Here is a 26,179-nt window from a genome sequence, read left to right as displayed (position 1 = left end):
TGGGCATCTGGGCAGTGGGCAGTGACTCAGTGAGACAGTGAGAGTAAGGTAAAAAAAAAAAAATTAAACGTGAGAATTGGGAAAGGAAGGAGAGAGAAATTGATAGTTTTCAAAATTAAATGGTTTTTTTTAATTTAATTGAAAATCTGATAAGAATTGGGAGTTGGGAAATTGGGGACCACTATAATTAATATATGAAAGTAGGCCAAAAAGAAGCAGAAACTGACATTTTAGCCGTTTAATGCTGCACTGCTGCGCTTCACTATTTTATTTTATTTTTATTTTTTTTTTCCTGAAAAATCTTTAGTTTTTTTTTTAATTTGCGGGGTCACGTGACCCAATGTGGCTCCGCCACTGAGTGTATGTGTGTCCGCGTGTGCTTGTGCATGCGCGCACATGTGTAACTAAACTCCAATCAAAACCAAGTCTAAAATGAGAACATGCACCATCTAAACCCTTAGATCGATTTTGAACTTTTCTTGCAGATTTTAGTTCAAAAATTTTGGTTTGATTTTGTTGTTTGATTTTAATGGAGTTTTCTTCAAAGTTTTTCAATTTTGGTATTGATTGAAATATAATAGAATTGATTATTGTGTGGCATGGAATTCTTGTGGTATTGATTGAAATTCTGATATTTCACGTTATTATCATTTCGATTGTAGTCACATTATCACCATACAGGATCGATGTATGCAAAATATATATCATGTTCTAAACTAATGTATATCATGTTCTAAATTAATGTATATCATGTTATAAAATAATGTATATCATGTTCAAAAATAATGACCAACATGTTCTAAACAATGTACATCATGTTCTAAAACCATGTACATCATGTTCTAAAAATAATGTATATCATGTTCTAAATTTCATAACATGTTTGAAAATTTTCAGAACACTTGACATATTTCACAACATAATTAAAATACTTTGGAACATGTTTGAAATAATTCAGAACATGTTTGAAAAAATTTAGAACACACTTGAAATATTTCATAACATAATTAAAATAATGTAAAACATGTTTGAAATAATTCAGAACATGTTTGAAAGATTTTAGAACACACTTGAAATATTTCACAACATAATCAGAATAATTAGGAACATGTTTGAAATAATTCAGAACATGTTTGAAAAAATCTAGAATACACTTGAAATATGTCAAAACATAATTAAAATAATTAGGAACATGTTTGAAATAATTCAGATTATGTTTGAAAAAATCTAGAACGGGCATGAAATATTTCAAACGTAATTAAAATAATTTCGAACATGTTTAAAATAATTCAGGACATGTTTGAAAATTTTCAGAACACGCTTTAATATTATATTACAACATAAGCTTGATAATTTAGAACATATATATATGTATATGTATAGATTATATTATCATGTTCTAAAAAAGATATGTGTGTGTTCTAAATTTTAAAGTGTTCACATATAAGTATGTGTTCTCACATAAGGGGGTATTCTCACTGGATCACAACCATATATATATATATATATATATATATATATATATATATATACATAGGGCTGGGTTCTAGTGAGAATCTCTTATGGTGAGAACCACTCAAAATGAGCAAGAACTTCTTAAAATGAGCAAAAAAAAAATAACAAATGAGCAGAAACATAAAATGAGTAGAAAACATTAAGTTATCAAACATGTAAGATGAACAAAAATGTAAAAGAAGAAAAACGTAATATGAGCATAAAAAAGTTAAATGAGAAAAAAAGTAAAATCAGCAAAACGTAAAATGAGCAAAAACGTTGATAAATGAGCATAAAATTGTTGAATGAACAAAACCATAAAATAAGTGAAACAAAAAATGAGCAAACATGTTATGAAATGATCAAAATCTTCGTAAAATGAGAAAAAAATGAATGGTTCTCACCATAAGGGTGGTTCTCATATGAACTTAAACCTATATATATATATATATATATATTATATATATATATAATATATAATATATATATATATATATAATATATATATATATATATATATATATATAAAATAAACAAATGAAGTATATAATATAATATAATTTTTTTCTGGACCTCTTTTCGGGAAGCCGATTGTAAGAAAAATTTTCCTCTGAACTGTCCTCGCAACACATGACACCCACCCAAAGTCCCAACAAGCACCCCAACCTCCTCCCCCACAACATTGAAATTTTGCTTTCAACAAAATTTGAACATTGGTCTCCAATGTGTAAGATCAAAAGAAATACCATTGAATTTGGACCCAATAATTTTTGATATATAATCTAATACAACTATCCGAAGAAGTTCCCTTAAATTTTACCAACTACTCCAATATAATTTTTCCAACAAAGAAAAACAAGCCTCGTATATAGGGTCTTAATTAATGTGCGAACTCATTTGTGAGACTTTTCACCCAAATTCAAATATGAGGAACTATCAACCCTCTTCTTTGTTAGTTGTTCCCTTGTTCATACTTCATAGAAGCATGTTTGCATATTGAAGGCAGAAAAGGTTACTTTAAAGGTGACATAAACTTACTTATAATTTTAGCTGACTTTTAATCTCAATTACCTAATTAATTTAGCTCGAACTTAGTATACAACTCCATTAATTGAATTAGTACAAATCGGTTTTGTTCCGCCAACTAATAAGATTTTTTAGTTCTACTTTGGATGATTTATGGGCTACTATGAGGGTTATTGTATTAGAAGCCATACACTAATTGAATTAGCAACTAATTAAAGTAAACCACTAACTCAATTAGTGATATTCTAAAGAATAAAATGAAAGTCGCAAACTGAATTAGCACAGTTTTATATGAATCAATAGATAAGACGCGGTCAAACGATCCCACTTGGACAGTATGGTGGAAATTAAGTTTTAAAAACATGTGAAGTCGGACTTTATTTTTTATTTCTAGCTATTTTGAGGAACCTGTGATAGCATTTCACGTCCAATCCGATCTAAGTAGAAATAATATTATCTGAACCAAGATATAATATTTGAATATGAATCAGATCAAAAACATCCAAGTCAAATAATGGTAGACTGAATATGAAATTTGGAAAACTTGATCCAATAGGTTTTCATTCCTAGTTAAGATTGTATGTCCTACACTCTTAAACTATCAATTGGGATTCTTCATGTCTCATCTTATATTATTTCATTTTTTTATTATTATTATTAGAAAAGATAATTGATCTGAACACTAAACTATGTTAGACTATTAGCTTGCATAACAAGTCAGCTTAGAGGCTGAGTACAAGGCTAGACAGCCCAGAAGTACATTCCCCAACATACTGTTGTTGGATGAGGATTCGAATCCTGGACAATGCCTTTAAATTCAGAGTGGTACTCCACTAAACTACCACCTCTTCCTCTTATATTATTTCGTTATACTTCTATATGTTTAGTTAGTGTAATATCGATAGATATATAATGATGGTTAATTTTCAATTAGTGAACATATCAAAGTCAGACTAAAGAGTGGACACCACATGAGACATAATATTTCAATATGTATCCCAATTCCCACCCTTAATATAGCTATTTTGAAGTATTCTTACTAGCTTTTGTCGACTATTAAATAGACAAATAGACTTTTCGAACAATCCACTCACTTCACTTTCAGTGGTTGTTTTACTGGCTTTTCAGTATTAGCGTGGTGGGACACAATTACACAAAGCATTCACAGGCTGTGGGGGCAAGCAACGACGAGGCATAGAGTTTAAGGACATTTTGCCAAATTGGTAACCGAAAACAACGCAAACAACACGGTTACATAATAATCATTCCATCACCACTAATAGTTGCAACTTCGGTGACATACTACTCTAACATTAATTCAACAGCTTTGCAACTTCAGTAACATACTATTCTAACATTAATTCAGCAACTTTACGAAGTTTGAATTGTCAAAGTGATTATTTTCCATTGCAATTGCATAAAGGTGGGTCTTAATTATAAAGACATGAGCTATCAAGTAAGATATGGGATCGAGTGAGGGGACAATGAACCAAATATTGGTGGAATTTGAGCCAACACAACCTACACTTGGTTATCTTCTCTTTTTAAAGATACATTTGTTATTTATAATTGAATTAAAATTGAGTCGATTTTGAATGGTTGAAAATCTAGCTAAGCTCATTGTAACAGGAACAAAACAACATAGTAGGAGCAACTAACAACTAACTTTTGATGTCAGTAATTCTTCACTTTGACCGTTAATTTCTTCTTCATATATGTTTCAAAGAAAGCAGAGAAGGAACAAAGAAAGATGGCTTTGACAGGAGCGGTTTTGCAAGAGGCGGGTATTAACTCTCAACGAAGAAAGAGATTACTAAACGCATCCCCACTTTACTAACACAAAGAAAATGAAAGAAAGTATGTAACACACTAACACACAACCCTTACCCTTTATTTTTGGATTTCTGATCGATAAAATCAAATAACATCTATTCTGTCATTTTCAATTTTTATACCGTTTTTATTAAGGTAAGATGAAGGAAGCTCACATAAGAGGAGAATAACAGAAATTCCTCAAATGAAACCTATGAAGTTTGATCCCTACACCTCGTATCTTCTCAATAACAAAAGTTCATCAATTACCACAATATATAATGAAAAACTTTTTTAAGGCAATAATTCATAACAAAATCACAAATCAAAAATTCGTATTCATCTGAATGTCTGCATTCTTCATCTGAATCTCTGTAGAACATTTTCCTGATTTTAATACCAATCTCGCTCATATTATTCTTGTACCGGCAGACGGCAGTTATAAAGTGTGTCCCATTTACAAATAAAAGTTCTTGGGCAGTTGGCTTTAACTCACCATATGATCCTACCTTTTGTCGGCCAAGATTAGTAACCAGTAATAATGCTTTGATATGGTACTAAGCTAAAACATTATACATGAACATTGTTTTAAGTATTACATTAATACATAAGACACTTTTGTCAATGTCGGCAAAGCCAAAGTAATAATATTTAAACAATGGAAGTGCTTAAGTACTATACATGATCCTCATTCCTTCCCAAGTATTACTGGTAATCAAAGATTCCTTTATTTCTTCATCAACAGAACCACAGTATGAGCTGCAATACTTCTATTTTCTCCAAGACTATCAACCTTCTCATGAGTTTTTGCTTTCAGATTCACAGCCGTTGGATCGGCACCAAGTAGAGCCGATAAGTTGGCTTTGATCGCCTCCTTGTGCGGGCTAACTTTTGGTCTTTGAAGAATTAAGGTCGCGTCTAAATTCCCAATTTCATATCCTGCCTCGTGCATAAGTCTAACCTGTCATTACATATCCAGTACATGCTCCTCAGTTAGCACACCCATTTTTACGAAAATTCAGTAAAAAAAATGCATTTGGATAAACTATGAAGAATTAGATATTAAACATTTGGAAATGAAGAGGAATTTTGCTTAACTAGTTAGACAACCAACACACGGTAAAACGTCTAAAATACCTTTAATAAACCGTTTGAACTCGAGTAATGGCACTATTGACATTTCATCCCTTGTTAGTTGCTGAACTCTTAAGCAATTAATCGGACTCTTCGGTTACTACCATAGTCTTTCTATTTTGTCATAGTGGTCCCTCCAATTTGATGGCAACGAATCATAGAGGAAAAGGACGAAACAAGGGTAAATAAATGGGGAAGGCTAAGTAAGCACTTAATCTCTGCCGAACAGAGACGAGGAATTGGTGTGGCCCTCCCACCAAATTTTGACAAAATGGCCGTCCCCCACATGTTTGATGGAGAATCGTTCTCCCATTACCCCAAATCGTAAGTGTACGAGCATGTAACTAGGGATCGTAACTTTAGAACAAGATCATGACATTGTCTCAACTTCAACCACACAGTTTGGATTAGAGATCTAGTTGCATATGATTAGGCATATCTAAATATAGCTTACTCTTACATCTTTGTATTTATTTCAATTACTATCACATTTAAGTTCAAAAGGTTAGTTGGGAGTGGAGGGGGCAACCCAAAAAGAGAGCTACTTCTCCCACTTGCAATGACACATGTTATTAGCTGAGAACTTCAGATGGTTGTAATTTCCTACTTATGGTCTTCTTTCTTCTTTTTTTACTTTAAAGTCAAACTAGGACTTATTGAGCAAGCTGACAAACTTGGAAGGTTTGCTAGTCTCACTATCAATGTAATTAGCTAGTGGGGTGCTAAATAAGTTATTTGGTACGGATGAGAAACTTTGCAATAATTTGGATCACAAGCTGCTATTATACCGTATTATCGAGGGCATGAAGTGGACATTATCCTGCTGTAATAAGGACCTTGGAGTATATCTATTGAGAAACTAGAACAAATATAAAGTGTGCTATCATTGCTAATTCACTAGTTGTTTAGAAAAAGGCCAAATGGAGGAACCACCTCCTCATATGTTTGGTGGAGAATAGTTCTCCAAATAGCCTTACAGGTTTGTTTCTGCTTTTCTTAAATTACACTCTTAGCGTACTCCCCACTTTGTCACTTGCTAATGCATCCAATTAGGTGAATATCGGCTATGTTTTATGTTTACATTGAACTATATGATGACTAAGTCCCCAAGATTTGAAGCTTTCCTAGATGGCAAATTGGCAATGCACCAATGTGATGGTGCTTGCACAGAGAACATGCAGCTTAATGTAAATGAGGGTGAGAGTTGCCGACTGTGTCTTTCAATTGTTCGGGATATTTACTAATCATAACAACTAGACAAGAGAAGTGGATCTTTACTAGGATCTATTCAAGAAATCCCATCACAATGCCCTTAGTGCAAGTTAATGCAAGTAAGATGTGCTTTATCACTTCTCTCAAAGATCTCTTGCTAACTTGAGGAGATAAAACAAAGGCTTATTTCGCCAAAAGAATGACAAAGTGAAGGTTACCACTAAAATAAGAGTAACAATCTTATATAAATACCCATTTACCACCCATGAAATTTCACCTTTTTTCCAATACCATGTCGTGTACATATGCTACCCTTTGTAAGTGCAAAAAGGAGATGGGCATAATGGTATAACTAGCTCTAGTATAATTAAAAGGTCAAGCGTTAAATCCCCCCACCCCCCTACAAAAAAAAAGTTTCTCAAGTTCTGCATTGTGAACATCAATAGCGGTACAGTATAAGCTTTATAAAAAAAACTTAGGTCAGTATGATTAAGTCATAAACAATGCACAAGAGTCAATCAATATCATGAATCAACATCAGTGAACGCTAGAGGCAACCTGTTAGAAGTTCATAGTAGCAGCTGTGATGGATCTGTGATGTATTGCTGAGTATGACAGTAAAAGAAGATGAAAAAGCACATCAATCAAAGAATGAGTATGCCTAGATCTGATCAGCTCGATTAGCACTAGAGATGCCATGAAGTCCAAGATAAAAATAACTGTAGATTTGTAATCATTTTTTCAACCAAAGATTTAGCACACCTCCTGACCTTAAGTTAATCAGCTATACTCCTGAAAGATTTAGCACTCCTGAAGTAATTTCCAAAGCAATCTCCTCGATGCAAATATATAATTGCATATGCCATGCAACGCATAGAGTTTTCACTTCTATAAGACAAAATCTGGTTATAGCTGAACCATCCATCATTTGAGACAATTGGTTTACTCCTACTGTGAGAGTCTCAAAATATATGCCTCGTGTCTTAGTCATCTACTACTTCACTCGGTCAATTGATGGGAATAGTATTCCACTCCTCCTTAACTTTAGCCCATTCCATGTATATATTTATTCCAGGCAATATTGGGCCTCCAGCCCATCTCACACTTTCATTTTTTCTTACTTTGTTGTGACTGCCTGTACATATAGATAGCCATTTAGAGAAAAATTCTTCTAGGTTCTGTTTCTGTTTTCCACTTTAAAATTTTGCATGGCATCGCATCAGTAACTTCTATGGTGATAGGTTCACTCTCTTTATTCCTTTCATCTGTACCCTCATCTGACTCAATGACTACTTTATCTGTTAGAACTTAGAACATAGAAGTGAAAGTCTTTCTCGATTCCACTACCTCTGTTTGTATATATTCCTGAGCATTTGTCTTGATTAGTAGACTCGCTTTCCACTCTGTATGGTTCAACCATCAATTAACTAACTTCAAAATATACAAAATTCACTATTATGTTCCTTTTCTTCTTTACCAAATTGTTTATACGAACTACCTAAATCAGCTCTCTTTCTTTTTGCCATTTCTAAACACAAACTTAACAACTTTGACGGGAAAAAAAATCTACCCACACAACCATGAAGCATGATTCGCAATATGATGATAAAAACCAGTGAAAAAGATTCCAGATCTAAAACAATTGATTCCAACCATGTCATACACTTACACCATGCTGAGTGCTGACCACCCAAACTATACAACCTAGCTAGTAGCTAATGAAGTAATGAATATTATGTCTGTACTATCTATTACTGGTGGAAAGGGCCGATCAAATACGAGATTTTCCCAAGGACTAACAACGTATTGGATTTGGTGGATGAGACTTAAGGGAAACCCAACTCGAAGTCCCTTCTCGCGGAGACAGAAGAGGTGCTATAGCATAGTCACAGCCTGTTTACTACATCCAGTCACCAAAGTCATTGGTACTAGTTTCCTTTACTCCAAGTCATCTGCTAAGATTTGAAATGATCTCAAGATTAGGTAATGCCCATGTTGGAGATACGAAGATCTACCAAATTCCACAGGATTTAAATAACACTTACCAGGAAATCTTTCCGTCTCTACCTATTTCATCAGAATAAAAAGGCTTTAGATGAGTACTGAGAGGCCATCAATATACCTCCAGGAACTTATGGTTCAAATCAAGCTATAGACTAATTGATACAAAACTAAAGGTCAATGCGACTCCTTATGCCACTGAATCAAGGTAAACCTCCTCATGATGACTTCTATACCAAACTTAAACAAGCGTATCACTTGATTTTTGAAGATGAAAAACAATCGGGTGCCAGAATCCCAGCGTCTTTGGTAACAGATTCAGCAGCATCGGCAACAATAACGGCGACAACCCTGGTGCCAAAGCAAACGTCTTCATCATCTAATAATTGGCCTCCTCTACCACGGATTTGGGAACGCCGCAAACGTTGAAACTCAATGCGCAGTACAGCTACAAAATCTGGGTCGAGGGTAAGGGATAGCTACTCGAGCACGCTAAGGTAGGGCCATGAAAGTGACATGCCTACCACAAAAAAATTAAAAAAGACCCCTAACACTAGCAAATGATATCATCTTGGCGCTAACCATTTTTGCCAAAGTCATACAGGTAAGAATCATCAGGCAACACGCACACATTACGCCAAAGTGCTCAGTAATCATGTCACCCACACTAATTTTCCCCTTCTACAACTGAGGTAGCTCTAAGCACCAAGCTACCCATATCTCAGCTAGATCAGGCACCAGGTGTCATAGCCCACAAAACTTTCTAACTCTACCTAAGGTGGTTAGTTGGCCCCCTTGCCCAAACACGGCCATAGACAACAATATGTGCACATAAAGCAAAAGGGGATGTCGCAAGAAAGAGTTCTTATCATTCGGGGTCTTATGCAACTGTATGATAGCATACCGAAAGTTATCCTTGTTATAATCATTGGTATGGTGTGTCCCACACTCAAATTCCTCCAACCAAATATAGTTTTCAAGTGTTGCATGGTTATGGTATAATTTTTGTCATTGAGGTGGAATTCAATCCCCGGATTTACACCCTCGGTTTTTTCCAAAGTAGCTAGAAATTCCAAAATAAGTCGCTCATAGGTGGGTGCCGATTTACTCACAAAGCCTTCCCATCCAATTTTTCGGAGTAATTAGGTCACCTGTCTATAGCAGGACCCTCCCTCTCTATACAGATTTGAGAGAGGCAGCACTTCAGTTTTTTCCAAAGTAGCTAGAAATTCCAAAATAAGTCGCTCATAGGTGGGTGCCGATTTACTCACAAAGCCTTCCCATCCAATTTTTCGGAGTAATTAGGTCACCTGTCTATAGCAGGACCCTCCCTCTCTATACAGATTTGAGAGAGGCAGCACTTCAGTTTCTTCATTGGAAGAGCAACTGCTAGCTCCAGATGCTATAATTGATGAGCTTAAACCATTTACTTGCAGCACAGAATAGTATGGAAGTCCAGGAAGATCTACACAGAAGGGCAGTGCAATTTGAGGAAGGAGACATGGTCTACCTCAAACTACAGCCCTACAGGCACCACTCCCTTGCCAATAAGGTGAATAAGAAGCTAGCCCCTCGTTTTTATGGACCCTTCCCTGTCCTTAAGAAGAAATTAATTCAGTCTTCCATGTCTCACAATAGAAGAAAGTGATTGGCCCCACAAGTTACATCTGACTTAGTGCTGCAAGCTACTCCTGACATCATTCTAGGCATACGTCCCAATGCTACTAACCCTTCTGGTCCTGCTGATGTATGAAACCACCTGGGAAGATGTCCAGGCTTTTCATTCCTGATTTCCACCTTGAGGACAAGGTGCTTAATCGGGAAGGGGGTATTACACACATATTCTAGAAGGTCTAAGAAAAAGGGTAAAGAGGTCAGCAAAGATGACGTGACACAGTTGGCAGCACCTGAGTGATTAAAGGAGAGATTCCCAGCAGATTATTCCCTGACATGACATGCTAGCAGAAGCTTGTTAGATGGAAGTTATAGAGAGAAGAAGCTAGTGAGAGAGGGGTCTCATTCTCTGTAAAAGGCAATCCAGATATCAAGAGCGGAAAATCTTGGCTAAAGGAGGGTCCTTACCTCTCGAATAGTAAGGAATTGTAATAGTGAGATTGTTGTGTACTTGCCATATACAAGTACTATCCTTGGTTGCCTAATCTTGCTTGTTTCACTGTTTTGCGCAGCTGAGGATCCCTGAACTTAGCAAAGTGCACCTTTTTCTTCTTGCCAGTACAAGGAATTAGTGGCTGGACCAGTCGCCTGAAACGGAACACGCCCTTCCATCCCACCACCCCCCTTCCATTGGCACCCACAAGATTCAATCCAGTCCTATGGTTGTGTGAGATAAGTTGGTGAACCAACTACAGCTACAACAGCACTTACACATCAAGCAGAGTTGCTCAAACACCAAACATGGGGGAAAAATGAACGATAGGCAGAACCCACATGATATCATCATAAATAGATGCCACTAATTTCTAACAGGAAAAATAAGAGTAGACTAATAGATACAGCATTATAACAATATAGCAAACAAGCACCACAAGCATATTTTTTTATACAGAATGAATTGTAAGCATCATTAGCAAAATAAAAAATATATATTAAAGATCATTGGCAAGCATGGCAACAAAGAAAACGTCCTACATACACTAATACACTTTGGAGAAGTAATAAAACTCACAGCTTCTTTAATGAAAACGGAAGAAGGAGCACCCTTCCACTTAGGATCATTATCAGGGAAAATCTGCCCGATATCCGGAAGCCCCAATGCACCCAATATTGCATCCACTACACAATGAAGCAGCACATCCCCTACACCCAAAAGAACAGTAAAGACTCCAACAAAACAGAGAAATTTTAAAATATATAATAACAGTACTTCCTCTATTAATATATCTATTGCAATGTGCATCATATGAGGTTTCACGCTACACAATTGCACAACCTAAACCTTTAATATCTCTACCTAACAATCTATTTATAAAAATTATAAAAAGTTACCTCACATATCGAGACAAATCTAACAACACCTCACATGATTGTATTTTCATACATTTAGGCTATGTTCAGTTCACCTGAAATTTTCTGATCTGAACTTATCTGATCTGATCTGATCTGAACTTATTTTTTCTGATCTGATCTGATCTGAACTTATTTTTTCTGATCTGATCTGATCTGATCTGATCTGATCTGATCTGATCTGAACTTATTTTTTCAACAAGATCTTATCTTTTATAAAATATATTATTACTATTATATTATTACTTTGTAAATCATTATTATGCAATACATTATAAGATCTTCTTTATAGTGTTACTATTATTATCATTTTATTTCTATTACAACTTTTATACAACTTTTATTATTAATAATAATTATTATTATCATTATTATAAGAACAACAATAATAATTATAATCATAATTATTATTATTACTAAAAATAATTATATAACTCAAGTCATTATTTTATAAGAGCACTTATACAATGTTTCACACTTTCCCTTAAAAAAAAGTTTCACACTTGAGAAGTCGGCAAACTGAACTCTTTTTTTTTATATAAAATAGAACAAGATATACAAACAACTATGACTTGAGCAAAAAATAAATAAATATCGTGCAACTTCAAATAGCTAGAGAGATTTGGAATTCGGTAAGAAAGGTATACCGAATCTAAATTTATAATTTGTATGTCACACTTAGCTTATTTTGAAATGTAATCCGAAATTAGTAGTTTCGTTGTCATGAATTTGAGATATCATATTTTATATATTTCTTATTTTTGCGTCAATCTTATGTTCTTAACATGTGGCTTTTAATTTTCTATTATTTAATAACAACAAAATAACTATAATAATACAATGACATTTATAATGGTAACAAAAGATTAATAATAATTACCAATATTAATAATTAATAAGTACCAACAACAACAATAATAATTCTTTTGAACAAATGTACTAGTAAATAATAATACCCCCTTTGTATTTTTTTATCTTTGTCACTTAGAATCTTGACACTATTCACAATTAGAGATAATCTTTTAGATTTTTCTTAATATATAAGAAAAAATATAGTCATGTGGGGTCTTGTTTGATTCGTCTCAATGAGTACTTTATTAATATTCAATTATTATAATTTTTATTAATATGTAGTGAAAGATATTTAATAATAATAAGTTTTTAAATATAAGCATGATATGATCTGAACTGATCTGATCTGATCTATCTGATCTGATCTGATCTGGTCTGATCTGATCTGATCTGTCGATCTGATCTGAACTTATTTTTTCTGATCTGATCTGATCTGAACTTATTTTTTCTGATCTGATCTGATCTGATCTGATCTGATCTGATTAGATCTGAAATAAGCAAAAATAAGGTGAACTGAACATAGCCTTAAACTACAAAGGATGGTGAAACGAGAGCGTGTGAATAGTGTAAAAGTCAAAACTTGCCCGTAATCATTCAAACAAAGATGGTATATCCACAATTACCAAAAATTGTTCAACATTATCCAACACACAAACCCAATTCATAATTCAATAAAACATAAATCACCCTAAAAAATCTAAATTAAAATAAAATAAAAAACTAGAAAATGATAAAGAAAAGAGTACCATCAGAATGAGCTTCGCAACCTCTATCATGAGGGATATCAATGCCGCCGATAATCAAAGGGTAGCCGGGCTCGAGACGATGGAGATCAAACCCGTGCCCGACCCGGAAAGGAAGGGTCTTGGACGGGTTTGATGAAGAATTGGGTTGAGAAGTCTGAGCAATTGGTGTAGAAACAGCTGAAATTGAGAAAGAAATTGTGGGTTTTTGTGTTGAATTATTCAGGTGTTTGGTGTTGAAATTGAAGTGAGGAAGAGAGTTTGAGAGAGGAGATTGAGGTTTTAGAGTGATGTGAGGGAAAGAACAAGTGGAGAGGGAAGTTGCCATAGTTGTTGATGACCAAAATTATTTGGAGGAGGAAGAAGAAGAGGGAGTGTTTTGGTAGGATTTCAAACAGAGCAAAATGTGTGAATTCAGTTATTTACTACCGTTTTATTTGATATTGTGAGATTGATTCCTAGGTTCTTGGAGTGATAGAGCGTAACGGATACTAGTTTTTAGGTCCGGGCTATGTTTCGCGTAATTTTGTCATCCATTTATTACTCCTTCTGTCTCATAATATATTGCTTGTTTCTTTTTTATATGGTCTTTAAGACGTAACTTTGACCTTTAACATCTTCAATTCCGTATTAATAAAAAAATATAAAAAGTTGATATTATGAAATTACACATTGAGACAAATCTAACAAGATCCCACATAAATATGTTTTTTTATATATACAAATGAGAATATTCGGTCAAAGATTTTAAAGTTTGACCCATCAAAAATGGAATAGGCACTATATTATGGGACGGAGGGAGTACTATTTTACTTTGAAGTAATGATATATATCAAATATTACTTGGTTTAGTGATTAAGATATTAGTATATATGTATGTGATTATGGGATCGAATCTTATATAATGCATATTCTATTATTTAGTGTATGTGGATCACATTGAATAAAATAACATATTTGTATAGATATTGTCACTTTAGCATATTTACATATACAAATCTAGGTTGATTTATCGATAACAAATGTTTGATTTATCAATAATAACATACAAATAAAGGTTCTTATAAACAACCAATTGCACACTTTTTAGAATAAGCTTAATGATAAACACAAATCGATGCAACTTTTTACTTTTTGGTAGGACTCGCATGTTTACTTTTTGACAAATTGTTGTCTTTTTATATTTTTTTTACTTATCATAAGTATTTTTAAACGAAAATGTAACTTTTTGAAAATAATAATAATAATAATGGTTGTTAATAAGCAGTGTGTCCATTAACGATTAGCGTTTTACCGCTGGTGGAATACCTTGTGATGTTGCACGGACAAAAATAAAAAGGGTATGTTTTTTGTCCAAAAAAAAGTCGAACATTACTTTAAGGGTTTTTTCACCAAATACCCCCGACAAATTACAAAATTTACAATATACTCTCAATGTTCCAAATATTCACCATATACCCCTGACTATTCGAAAACGTTCACCGGATACCCTTTTTCTAATTGCCATCAACTCACCGTTAGCTTTATTTACCATTTTGTCATTATTAACCCTAAACCCTAACCCTAATTTAACTCTAACCTTAATCCTAATCTAACCCTAAAATCTAAACCCTAACCCACCCTTCCCCCACCCTCCACAGCCCCCACCCTTCCCCCCACCCCTTCCCCTCCACCGGTCCCCCTCCACATCCAACTGCCCCCTCCCCCTCCTCTCTACCGGTGCAACACTCGCCTTCGGATTCGAGCACCCCCCCTCGAATTCAAAAACCGCTGCCGGAAATTGAGTCCGCAACAGCTAGAAAGCACACACGAGTTTTCGCGGCAGAATTTGAGTCCCCAACCGCCGGAAATTGACAATTCTTCGCAAACCCCCACCTTTGAATTACCCCCTCCTCGAATTTCCGACAAGATCTGAAGCGCAAATCGCAAGATGAGGACGAGAATTGAGGGTTGCGCAAATCGTAAGACGAGGACGAGAGAGGGGAGAGGATTAACGGTGGAAATCGAAAGGGAAGGCAAGGGGATGGGGTGGGGGCTACGGTGGCAGGGTTGGGGGTGGGGGCTGCCGCAAAAAGGGGCGAGAGGATGGGGGTGGGGACTGGCGCAGAATTCGAGGGTGGGCAGGGTGGGGCCTAGGCTGGGCTGGGGTGGATGGAGGGGAGAGGGAGGGGTTGGGTTGGGGTGGATGGGTTAGATTAGGGTTTAGATTAGGGTTAGGGATTAGGGTTTAGATTTTAAGGTTAGGGCTTAATTGTGGCAAAATTGTAAATAATGCAAACGGTGAGATAACAACAGTTACAAAAGGGTATTTGGTGCACAAAAATGAAAACTCAGGGGTATATGGTGAATTGTTGAAACATTGAGGATATATAGTGAATTTGTTAATTTGTCAGGGGTATTTGGTGAAAACACCCTTACTTTAAAATGATTTTTGACAAACATAAGAAGCAACAACTAAGGCCACCTATCAAGTGTGCCAACGTTTTCCATCAAAAGACAGAAAAATAATGGACCAACGATTCTTGCCACAATAGTTAAGTCATTGCTCTTTTGACTATACATCTAGGAAATATATTTTTAAGAAAAAAGTCGCAAATTAAAAGTATATAATTTTGATAATTAAAACCTTTTTCTTTGGATAAATTGGCAATTTTGTTGAAATAACTAGCTTTTATAAATACTAGAAATTAGATAAAGATCCCGTGTTTATGAAAACCTAATAAATCACTACCTAACAATGGATTTTATCTAAGATCCATTTTCATGGAGTCCATAAGCTAACCTAATTACATTTTCAGCTCTCACCTCATCTTTACTCCTCTTCAATTCACCTCATTTACCATTATAATTTATAATCCTCCTTCTCTTCCTTATTGATGTTTTTAGTTTGACTTGCACATTTACTATATATGTAAGTAGGTATTAGTACAATTTTTTTTTTAAAATTAATATTATTTAAATAGCTGGTAAGTGGTCCCAAGAAATTACATTAACTAACACAATTTGTGTATCATGTGGTGATTTATTAGGTTATGGTAAACAAAAAGTATTTAGTTAAATAGTCATTTAAAGAAGGTATTGAACAAAAGATGTATATAAAAGAATACTTATAACTCCATCTCCTTTCTCTTGATTTTTTTTTCTTAAGAGCTGATTAAAGTGTGCCCGGTCGGAAAATGCTCGGGCTTGAACATTTTTGGGTCCGAATTCGGATTCGAACCGGTCTGTTTTTTGGGGATTTGGACGGCCGACGGGTTTTAGGCAAACAAAAATTGATTTTCAGTTGTAATTTTGATATAATCCGATTTTGGTCTGAAAAACCCGACGTTTTTGACCGGAAAAAACAGGCTTTGGACATCAAAATTTGACTCGAATTTAAACTCTCCTTGACTAATAGGCATTTTCTTAGACGCAGCCCGACCAATTGGCAATTTTTTATGCACAATCCGATCCAATTCATACCCAACCCGTCATTTGATTACCTCTAATTTTTCCTTTCTCGACAAAGGACCCAAGCCATCTGGATTTAGAGCCGTCAGATTACGCCCCTACGGAGCCTTACGCAAAACCGCGAAACACAGAAAAAATCAACATTCTCCTTCTCGTTACAAACATCACCAACCTCCGCAAAACCCTTCTTTTCTCTCTCTTGCGCGCAAACACATTCCTTCTTCAAAGCGCGCAACAGCCACCATAGCCATGGCTGCACCTGAAGCTCCCGAAGCTCCCGTGTGCTATGTCGGCGTCCGTCGCAGCTCTGCCGCCTTTCGCCTCATGAAGCAAATGGTAATCTACTCTCTCTCTCTGTGTCTTTCTTTTCTGTTCAAGCTCCCCAATAATGTCGGAGCTTCAATTTCTAGGGTTTCTGTATAATCGAAATCATTTTAATTTCTGTTTGTTTTGATTTATGGTGGAATTTAGGGTTGGGAAGAAGGCGAAGGAATTGGGAAAGACAAGCAAGGAATTAAAGGTTATATCAGAGTTGAAAACAAGCAGGATACTATTGGTTATTCTCTCTCTTTTCCTCTTTTTTTTTTTTTAATTTTAGTTTTTTGTGATGTTTATTTAGTTTCTGAAATTATGTGAACTGTAAATTAGGTATTGGACTGGAGAAGACTAATCCATGGGCATTTGATACCACTCAATTTGATAACATTCTCAAAAAATTGAAAGTGGTGAGTGTATGTTTCGGCGCTGAAATATTATTAAGGGATCTTAGTACATTTTTAAGCAATCTGAATTTGCGTTTTATGATTTTGCTCATTTTTGTGTTATTTATTTTTGGAGTTTTATCATGTTTAGTTTATATAGTTCCTATGAAATCTTGTTCTTTGCAGTTTTTCGCCCATATTATGAAGATGATAATGTTCGTTTACTATGAGTTTTTCATATTAATTTGTTGGCAGAAAAGTAACTAAGAAGGATCAGTTGGAAAAACTAATGGAACTTTTTTAGGGGAAATAATGTTGCAAGGTTCTTTGGATAATTTGGAAGACCATCATAAAAAGTGGCATATATTGTTGGCTTGGTGCTAATTAATTTGAAGCAGATAAAGTTATTATCTTAAAGACCGGATGTTGCTCTCATTGTGTCTTTATTGTTTTCCGCATGTACATCATCTTTCTCTTTTTGTTACTACAAAATTGTGTAGGGTGGTTGGTGTGAGTCTTGAATCCTTCAAAGTATTTTTATTTCTAATGGTTATTGAAATGGATATGTTTTTTTTAACACCATCGCTATATAAACTTCTTACTTCCCTTTTGTGTTGTTTATCATATTATTGTTTTTTTTTTTGTCTTGTACTCATAGTTGATATCATTACAATTATTAATTTTTCTTTCTTTTGCAGCAAGCAGAAGAGGCCAACATTGAAGGAGCTGTTGAAGGTACACACATTTTAGAAAATACCAGATGTTCCTCTTTAATCTGTAAAGTAAACTAATAAATGTTGTTTATGTGTTAATATTGTTGTTGAATTTGGCTTGACTTTCAACAGTCAAAGGAGATAAAGATGATCAAGCCAGTACTGAGGCTTCTAAAGCTGTTAAGGTTGAGAAACCAGTAAAGGTTACTCGGCCACAAGGAAGGTATGGTATTTTGAGGTGGCTGTGCTTGCATGTTTTGCGGGAATTTAATATATGTTGCCCTGATGATGCTGCAATCATGCGTAATGCTGTGGGTGTTCTTAATGAATGTTTAGGTACAAGAAGAGGGAAATAAGCAGGCAACTCCGTAACTTCTCTTCCCAGGATCTCGAAGGAATACTTGTAAGTGTCAGCTGCTCTAATGCTATTTGTGTCGAATTCTTGAAGTCAATATTTTTTGTGGCATCTTAATACTGGATATTAGATTAACCAAGAAAGGTTTAGCTAAGGGGCAGCAAATCTGCTGCTTGTTTGAACTTATATAACTGGTATGAGAAGAACTTTATTGCTTTTTACTGTTTTATTGAGTCTGTTTTATGCAGTTTCCTTTTTCATGTAGTGGTTATGTTTATTGTAGAGGCTACCATTAATTTGGAGATATGTGATTCCCTCTTTTTTCCCCTGTTGTTTTGAAACTATTCAACTTAGAAACAAATACTGCATCTACCTATTCTTATTCTTATTGGACTAGATGTGGTTTGGTTAGGCTGAATAATTATTGAACATGCTAATCCATTTGAATTGTCTGAATGCTTGCCTTTATTTCCTTGGGAAGGTTTCATTAATGCATTTGGTGCTTGTTTGATTCTGATGTTGATACTTAAATATACCCGGGCTGCTGTGCTTGAAATAGAGTTTGGGCCTCTCCACCTTTTGTAGTAGATATGTATATGCTCAACTTATTTTCATACAGGAATAGTGTTGAGACTTTGCATAGTGCACAAACTGAACATGCTAAGTCAATTCTGAAGCTAATACTTCGATGTACCATGACCTCTTCGACTTCATTTGTTTGGTCTCAATCTCATATGTTTGGTAATTATGTCTACAGGTGAGAAGGTCAGAGGCACCAACGATCCTCACAGAAGATGAAGAATTAAAGACAGAAGCTTCTGATTGTCTCCATCTTGATATTGAAGGTATTGTTTGGATCTGAATACAGCATTGAACTGTGTACATCAGATATTTTAACTCATCATCAAGTTTTAACGAAGTTGGACTATAAGTAAATATAATTGTTTTCTCTTAGTCCTCTCGAGGCTGAGATGCTGTTAGTGATGAAAAGAGCAGGATTATTGGTTTATTATCTTTACACTTCTAGGCACATCAATTTGAAACTACAAAATTTTGTTTCTATCAGAAAGTGGAACTAGAAAATGATAGTGTACACTGTCTTTACAGACTTGCTAGGATAAAATCTAATAAGTTGGACTTTTTTTTCCCACTTTGCTGGCATTTTTTATTGATATATCAGTCATGCAAAATCAGTAATATATGCCGCTGGTTGTGGTCTTGTGGTGAGTTGTGGGTGCATAGGACCTTGATCATTGAACCTCATGGTATAAATTAAATCTTACCTAAGCGTTAGGCGCAATATTTTTCCTGCAATTAGCTGCTGCTGATATTTGATTGAGTAGCCTACTAGCATCTGATATTTTGCGCAAAACATTTGATGAGTGAAAGATGAAACAGATCTGATATGTAAATTGGTCAGAGTGCAAAATGGACCATTTTCTGACTAACGTGAAGGTTTGTTCTGTGGCTTATATCTGCTTGTGGTTGTAGTATAAGCTAGGCCAAAGGTAGGGATTTGCAAGTATTATTAAGGGTTCTGGATCTAATTATATTGATAGACATGTATAGTACATTTGCAGGACATTATGTACAATTGCAAGCTGTAAAAGCTTAAGATAGTGGCTGTGAGCAGATACTGTCAAAAGTGTCTTTTGAGATTTCCAGGGGATGAGGACAGAAATGCCTAAACATGTGCTTGGTAGTGAATAGGCTGAAAGCCTGGGACAATCAAGGGTTGTTATTTTTATCAAAATATTTGGGAGGATTGGACTCACGCCTTGATACTGCTTGTCTGAATTGGCTAAGAAATTGATGCTTGCTTTCTGAAAGTCTATCAAGGCTTCCTTGGTGGGCTTGAGCGGTTTGATGGAGTCTTCCTTGAAGGAAAGAGAAATTAAAGGATCTGGGATGATTTACGTTTGTTCTTTCATGATTTCCTATTCCTTCCTTAAGGAATGACATTCATCTGCCATCCAACCCTTCTCAAAGGCAATATCCATGCATCTCCAACCTAGTATGCAACCAATTTCTACAGATGTATTTTCAATAATTGGTGTGACTAGAGTGTAGGAAAGAGAAGGAAGGAACCACCTGGAATACATTGACCAACTTTTTAATTTGGGTTCCTTTATTAGAGAGAAGTGAGGTCAAATACTTGTGAAGAAAGAAATACTTGTGAAGAAATTCGCAATTGGAATTTCCCTCAAAGTTCATGGCATGATGCGTCTTTTTCATGACATGCAGAAACTTCATTCCACCGGATGTGTTTCATAATTGCTCAGAATTTAAGTCAAATGAGAAGATATTCGATTCAGTTGAAGTTTTCAATATATATATATGGTAGATGAGCAATAAAACAGGATATCAAAAGTTTCAGACAAGATGCAATTTTATGGAGCATGTGAGGGAAGTAACAAACTGAACCTTAAAAGTGAGGGTAGTTAATTTAATGATGGAGAAAACAGTAGAAGTAATCAAATGGGGCTAGTTTGTTTGTACTTCTGCAAGAGAAAATGACGGGCTAGAAAAATGCTTCTGCCGTTCCATTATGATTGCATCAAATAAGGGTGAGGCACAAATTATGAAGTCCATGTGATGAGGAGAGACAAAGAGAGAGATAAAGAGAGCGACTCATGTGAGAATGCATTACCAAATAAGGTATTGTTGCAATTAATATGAAACTTCGTAGAATGGGAAATGATGCAGTTGTAATGGAATGGACGAAGTATTGATTAATGCCTGCCAGTATCATGTATGTGCTTCATTAGTTTGAGGGTAAGGCACTAGCTGAATAAGTTAGTGTTCATTTGTTTTAAATTTCAGAACCCTAAACCACAATCTTTTACTGCTGATTATATAATAGATTTGGTTATCTTGGTATACTTGATCATTTGTGTGGACATTGTGAGGACATGTAGCCATGTGGACATGTAAAATTATTTAATTTAATCACGCAAGGTGAAACCATCTATTTAGCGAGATCAATGCACTTTAGTTTTGGGTGCCTTCTTCTCTTTTTTAAAAATAGAATTATAGGACTTTCATAGAAGCATAAATTCATAATATCAGTAGTTCATAATATTTGCGGCAATTTATGGAAGGCCAATCTTGATACTAGAAATTTTACTAATCACACTTGAATGAGGATGAATTTTAATAGTGCGCTTCCTGACGTTTATTCATTAATTGTGTCATTGTGTGCTAGTGACTAGTGAGTGAGGCCTTGGGCCTTGCCCTTGAGTAGTTGATTGATGGTCTTGAGTTGAGGACAAAGCTCCCCACCCATCCACAATTCCATCTTATTGAGTAGATGTATACTTTTGACGATGATTTACCCAAAGGAATTATGCAGATGTACACTTTTGCAGAGATCTTTAGCTTTTAGGATATAACATGTATTCTCTTACTTGCATGTAATCTCTTGAAACTTAAAAAAGGTTTAATGGCAAACATCATTTTCCAATGCAGATTTCTCCACCTTCCCCCCCCCCCCTCAAATTACTATTGTGAATGCTCTGACTGTACTTTACTTGTCTGTGCCAAGTTATTTTTTACTGTTGCAATCTCTGAGCGTAACCTGTTGGTGTTGCATGTCTTTACACTACAAATACAAAGATTGAGATAGAGAAGTCAACATATGAATTTATTCTTCCCGACTTGATGCTTTTATCTCTGACTTAATGCTCCATATTATATATGTATCTACAGTAAAAGCTAATGTACAATATCCACCGGAGTGGTGGGGTTACAAGCTTGGCTTTGTCTGCGGGGGCTATCTTGGGGCCAAGTCGAAAAAGAGGAAAGCTGCTGTTGATGAGGTTCCAATTGGTAAAAAAAAGATCGGTTTTGCTGAAGAAGATCAAGAGAATCTGTACAATCTCGTCCAAGTGAGTAATTTTGGCCTCTTAACCCTTCTTATGAAGGCATGGCCAGGTTTTATCTGTGAGAATGTAGCCTACTCCCTTTGAACAAAGGAAAGCAAGAAGAGTAAATAATGACAATCAGCTTATTTCTTTTGCAATGCTAAATTTAACCTTGACGGTTCGTTTGGTAGTTGTTAATAAATTGCGGTAATGGGAGGCATTTTTTCTCCATGCGAAAGCAATCTCACCCCTAAACTTGTGTTTTTGTCTCCAAGGGGAAGCAATTTTGATTATCACTCATTACTACCTACAAGGTGGTATTGGATGGGAATGAAAATTCAAGAAGGAAAGTGGACACTTTAGGATAAATTAGCATTACCATGGGAATGGACAATGCTATTCTTCACAAATTTGCACACAAATTTATTCCCATTACCACCATTTATAACCTACTACCAAACGGGCCGTGAAAGTATTCAGTCACTACCTTGAAGAAAGATTATATGTTGTCAATGTTGTTGCTTGTCCTGTTGCTATTACGATTCCATCTAAAGCCGAGTCACTCACATTTTTACAACACTTGCGTATTAGATATTTAGGGACCGTTTGGTTTAGAGTCCCTAAGAAAGGGAAAGAGAATAGGTCTAGCTCCTTATACTTGACCACCTTAATCACCATCATAACTTCATCCCATCTCCCATCCCACCACTTGCACCATTAATTCAAAACACCAGACACATATCTGCTAGCTACCAGTCTCCTGCTGCCTCTTAACACTACATTCTATTTATCATTATCTCCCCCACCCCATGTGCATGTCAACCCACAAACGATAATCACCGGAATGGTGCCTACCCCACCACTGCCATCATACATTTCCCCACACCACATCCAACTTAGACCACCATAACTATCCACCAGATTTAGATGTTAGATGTTAATTCACCCCACATTTTCTATAAATCACCCCTCCTGTTATCCCAACATTCATTGCTGGAAAACTGCTGATTGTAATATTAGAGAAGACACATAATTGTCAGAAGTAATGGCTGAATTATCATATTAAAGTGGAGAAAGGCTACAGCTGGGTGGAGGGGGGTGGTGAGGAGAAACACAACAGTTTAGGTGGGGAGAAACACAACATTTGAGGTGGGTGATGAGAGACAATGAAGCTCCAAAGCTGAGGAAAAAGAAAGAATAAGTTGGAGGGGTTTTGACATTCTGTATATAGCAAACATGGAAAAAGGATTTAAAAACCCTCTCTTGTCTAACCTAGCAAAATGAGGAATTGAGGGGATTCAAATATCTTTTGTATGAAGCCTATCCTTGTTTTTCTTTATTCCATACCTTTCCCATGTTTAGGATTGTGCACAGATTAGGAAATTGGGTATCAAATTGGCAAGAAGTAATGCTTGTAATGACCTCGAATCTTTTGGCTTCTGAGGTACCCGCATTTCAGGTTCTGTAAGCTGTACATTTCTCACCTTCATATACTTGAAGTTTCTTCTTGCTTTCAGCAGAGGAAATAGGAAAGGAAGTTTCTACAACTTGAGCATTATAGAGTATAAACACAACATGATTCTTATTTGGTAACTCGCCACGTCAGTTGTGTTTAGTATCAATTTTTTTGCGGAATCTATTGTGTGAAAGGGGGGGTGGGGTGATATCATTGCATTTCATAGTGTCTATGATTTAGTCTCAGATTTGCAAATTTTTGTTGTGAATCTAATACTTGCTCTTGTACCCATATAGTGGAATAAATACTCAATCCAATGTGAAGATATTGGTTAGATATTGTAATCAGATTGAAGTTAGGAATGGGCTTTCGGGGATGTTGTTATAGAACAATAGGAATGCACTTCCCAAAAGCTAGCTCAAGAGGAGGAGAGCCCATTGTCCTATATAAACCACACACCAACCTCCCATACGAATGTTATGGACAGGATGTCTTTGCACTAGAGAGAAATATATGTAGTCTTCGCACAGGAGAGGTCCCCTTTGGCAGTCCAAATCGATAGGGAGAAAGTAATCCAGAATTTCCTCAAAAAATAAAAAGCCATATATGCATCTTATTGAATTCTAGTGTGATTCTAAAGAGCATAGTCTGGGTGATTTTTTGTATTACTTTCTAGTCAGATCAAGTTACATTGCATCTTGAATTCCTTAGTGTCCTGCGTATGACAGGATCAAGGATGGGTGTTGTTTTGCTTCATGATGTGATAATGTGGCATTTTAGAAGTGTCGAGTCTGAACTAATGAACTGAAATGTTGTGGATTGGTTTTAAGTAAGATGTGTTGTGTCTCCAGGATAAAAAAACAACTGGGAAACAAGGTCTTGGTATCAAAGACAGGCCTTTGAAAGTTGCTGGGTGTCGTTTCGGGGGTAAAAAGACAACTTTTGATGATAGTGATGATGAAGATTCTCTGAGTGCTGGTTCTCCAGAGAGACAAGAAGATGATGAGATGCCTGAAACCGACAGTGATCAAGAGCCGAAATTGAAGTTGAAAAAGCTGTGTCGCCGGTTGCTCCGTCAGGTTGGTTTTCTGATTATTAGAAAGCGAAAGAAATATGTTTGTCTAGAAGCTAATTAGTTGGTTCTTGCAGGTACCTGGTAAAGCTTTAAAGCTCAAGGAGCTGAAAGCTCTGATAGATCAACACTCTGGTACAGTTTTCTCGAGTTTCTCTTCTAAAGCAGACGCTCTGTCTTTTCTAAGACAAAAGGTATATTTTGGAAGTCTATATATGAAGTACTATTAAGTTTTAACTGTGTCTATGGAGAAATGGAATGTAATTAAATTCAGAATAGAACTTAAAACTACAACACTCTTTAAGCTTCCCCCTCTTCTCAAGATAAGAGAAAATCAAGTTCATTTATTTCACAGTTTGTGGGTCTAATATAATCTTGCTGTTTGGCGCAGCTTGAAGGAAGCTCAAAATTTTCTTTCGAGGGAAAGAGAGTGTTCTTATCTTAGAAGAGAAGGTAAATTCTTGAAGATGTGTGATAAATATAATCATACGTACATTGCAGATCATATGCAAAACCCCTACCATCATTCAAATCTCAGAATTCTGAAAGTCTGCAAAGCTGTGGTGGGTTTAAAGTTTTTCTATATATATTTCTTTTCTTTTTTTGTTATTGAGTTTAGGCCTATTGTTTTCTCACGATGAGAATATATATTTTTTTTGGCGGGAAAGTACGAGTAGTGGGTGTAGTCTGTGAGTTGTTAATTCGCCGTTCTCAAATCATAGAATATTTTCACTATGATAAATTAGGATATTTTCATTGTATTCCTGTGGGAGCTGGACATGTTTAGCTGTTTGTTTCACCATGTACTACATTAAAGCATGTCTAATTTACCTATTATATTCACTTTAGTTCTTGCAACTATAAAGAAGCATATACGTGGATGTAATTGTAATAATAGTTTGTGCTAAGAACATTTTGTAATGCCGAACCCTTGTGATGAAGATGATAATTATTTCCAAGCCCGACCTGACTTGATCGATCTGTCATACGATGTAATTGTTGTTCTACATATTTATTATTTACGATGTATTTTGAGAAGATTCTGCGAGTCACGGGAATTGATGGAAAACCAGGACTTGAGAATGGTTAGTTGGGGAATATTTGGTCATCTTATTGTGCAGAATTCTGCCTCAAAAGAGCAGTGGTAGTGTCTAAATCTTGACTAGTTGATAAAGCACAGTTTGTAGCTGAACTTGAACTTAGTATTCTGTGGCTGTGGAGTATTTGACTTGATTGAAGAAGGAATATTTTACCAATCATTGGAAATTGGA

At 35.6% G+C, this 26,179-nt stretch overlaps 2 protein-coding genes across 3 annotated transcripts; one reads left to right on the top strand and one right to left on the bottom strand.

The window, feature by feature from the left end:
• Window positions 1-4,642: 4,642 nt before the first annotated feature.
• LOC104892243 (2-C-methyl-D-erythritol 2,4-cyclodiphosphate synthase, chloroplastic) lies at window positions 4,643-13,742 on the bottom strand. Of its 2 annotated transcripts, none has more exons than XM_057394885.1 (3): window positions 13,302-13,742; window positions 11,333-11,496; window positions 4,643-5,293 (listed from the first exon to the last, which is right to left on the bottom strand). In XM_057394885.1, exons 1-3 carry the CDS (start codon window positions 13,624-13,626, stop codon window positions 5,060-5,062), a joined length of 723 nt encoding a protein of 240 aa, XP_057250868.1. In that variant the 5' UTR covers window positions 13,627-13,742; the 3' UTR covers window positions 4,643-5,059. The 2 variants fall into 2 exon arrangements, with proteins under 2 accessions (XP_057250868.1, XP_010676414.2); XM_010678112.4 differs by having other exon boundaries at window positions 11,366-11,496; window positions 13,302-13,740.
• A 3,156-nt stretch (window positions 13,743-16,898) lies between these two features.
• LOC104892240 (hypothetical protein) lies at window positions 16,899-25,867 on the top strand. The gene is made up of 11 exons (XM_010678111.4): window positions 16,899-17,084; window positions 17,220-17,304; window positions 17,397-17,473; window positions 18,148-18,184; window positions 18,295-18,385; window positions 18,499-18,565; window positions 19,275-19,362; window positions 22,226-22,404; window positions 24,688-24,915; window positions 24,986-25,102; window positions 25,300-25,867. Exons 1-11 carry the CDS (start codon window positions 16,998-17,000, stop codon window positions 25,351-25,353), a joined length of 1,110 nt encoding a protein of 369 aa, XP_010676413.1. The 5' UTR covers window positions 16,899-16,997; the 3' UTR covers window positions 25,354-25,867.
• Window positions 25,868-26,179: the final 312 nt, after the last annotated feature.

The sequence above is a fragment of the Beta vulgaris genome, chromosome 5 (assembly GCF_026745355.1).
Source record: "Beta vulgaris subsp. vulgaris cultivar EL10 chromosome 5, EL10.2, whole genome shotgun sequence".
NCBI classification, from domain to species: domain Eukaryota; kingdom Viridiplantae; phylum Streptophyta; class Magnoliopsida; order Caryophyllales; family Amaranthaceae; genus Beta; species Beta vulgaris.
This window is presented reverse-complemented; position numbering and strand designations above follow the sequence as displayed.

Bases quoted from the DNA above. Each gene is read 5' to 3' on its own strand.
- LOC104892243 (XM_057394885.1), bottom strand. From the start codon at position 13,626: ATGGCAACTTCCCTCTCCACTTGTTCTTTCCCTCACATCACTCTAAAA. The intron at 11,497-13,301 runs GTACTCTTTTCT...TTTTGGGTGTAG, and splicing joins TTGCGAAGCTCATTCTGATG to GGGATGTGCTGCTTCATTGT. The intron at 5,294-11,332 runs GTATGTAGGACG...ATGTAATGACAG, and splicing joins CTTCTCCAAAGTGTATTAGT to GTTAGACTTATGCACGAGGC.
- LOC104892240 (XM_010678111.4), top strand. From the start codon at position 16,998: ATGGCTGCACCTGAAGCTCCCGAAGCTCCCGTGTGCTATGTCGGCGTC. The intron at 18,185-18,294 runs GTACACACATTT...GACTTTCAACAG, and splicing joins CATTGAAGGAGCTGTTGAAG to TCAAAGGAGATAAAGATGAT. The intron at 22,405-24,687 runs GTGAGTAATTTT...TTGTGTCTCCAG, and splicing joins ATCTGTACAATCTCGTCCAA to GATAAAAAAACAACTGGGAA.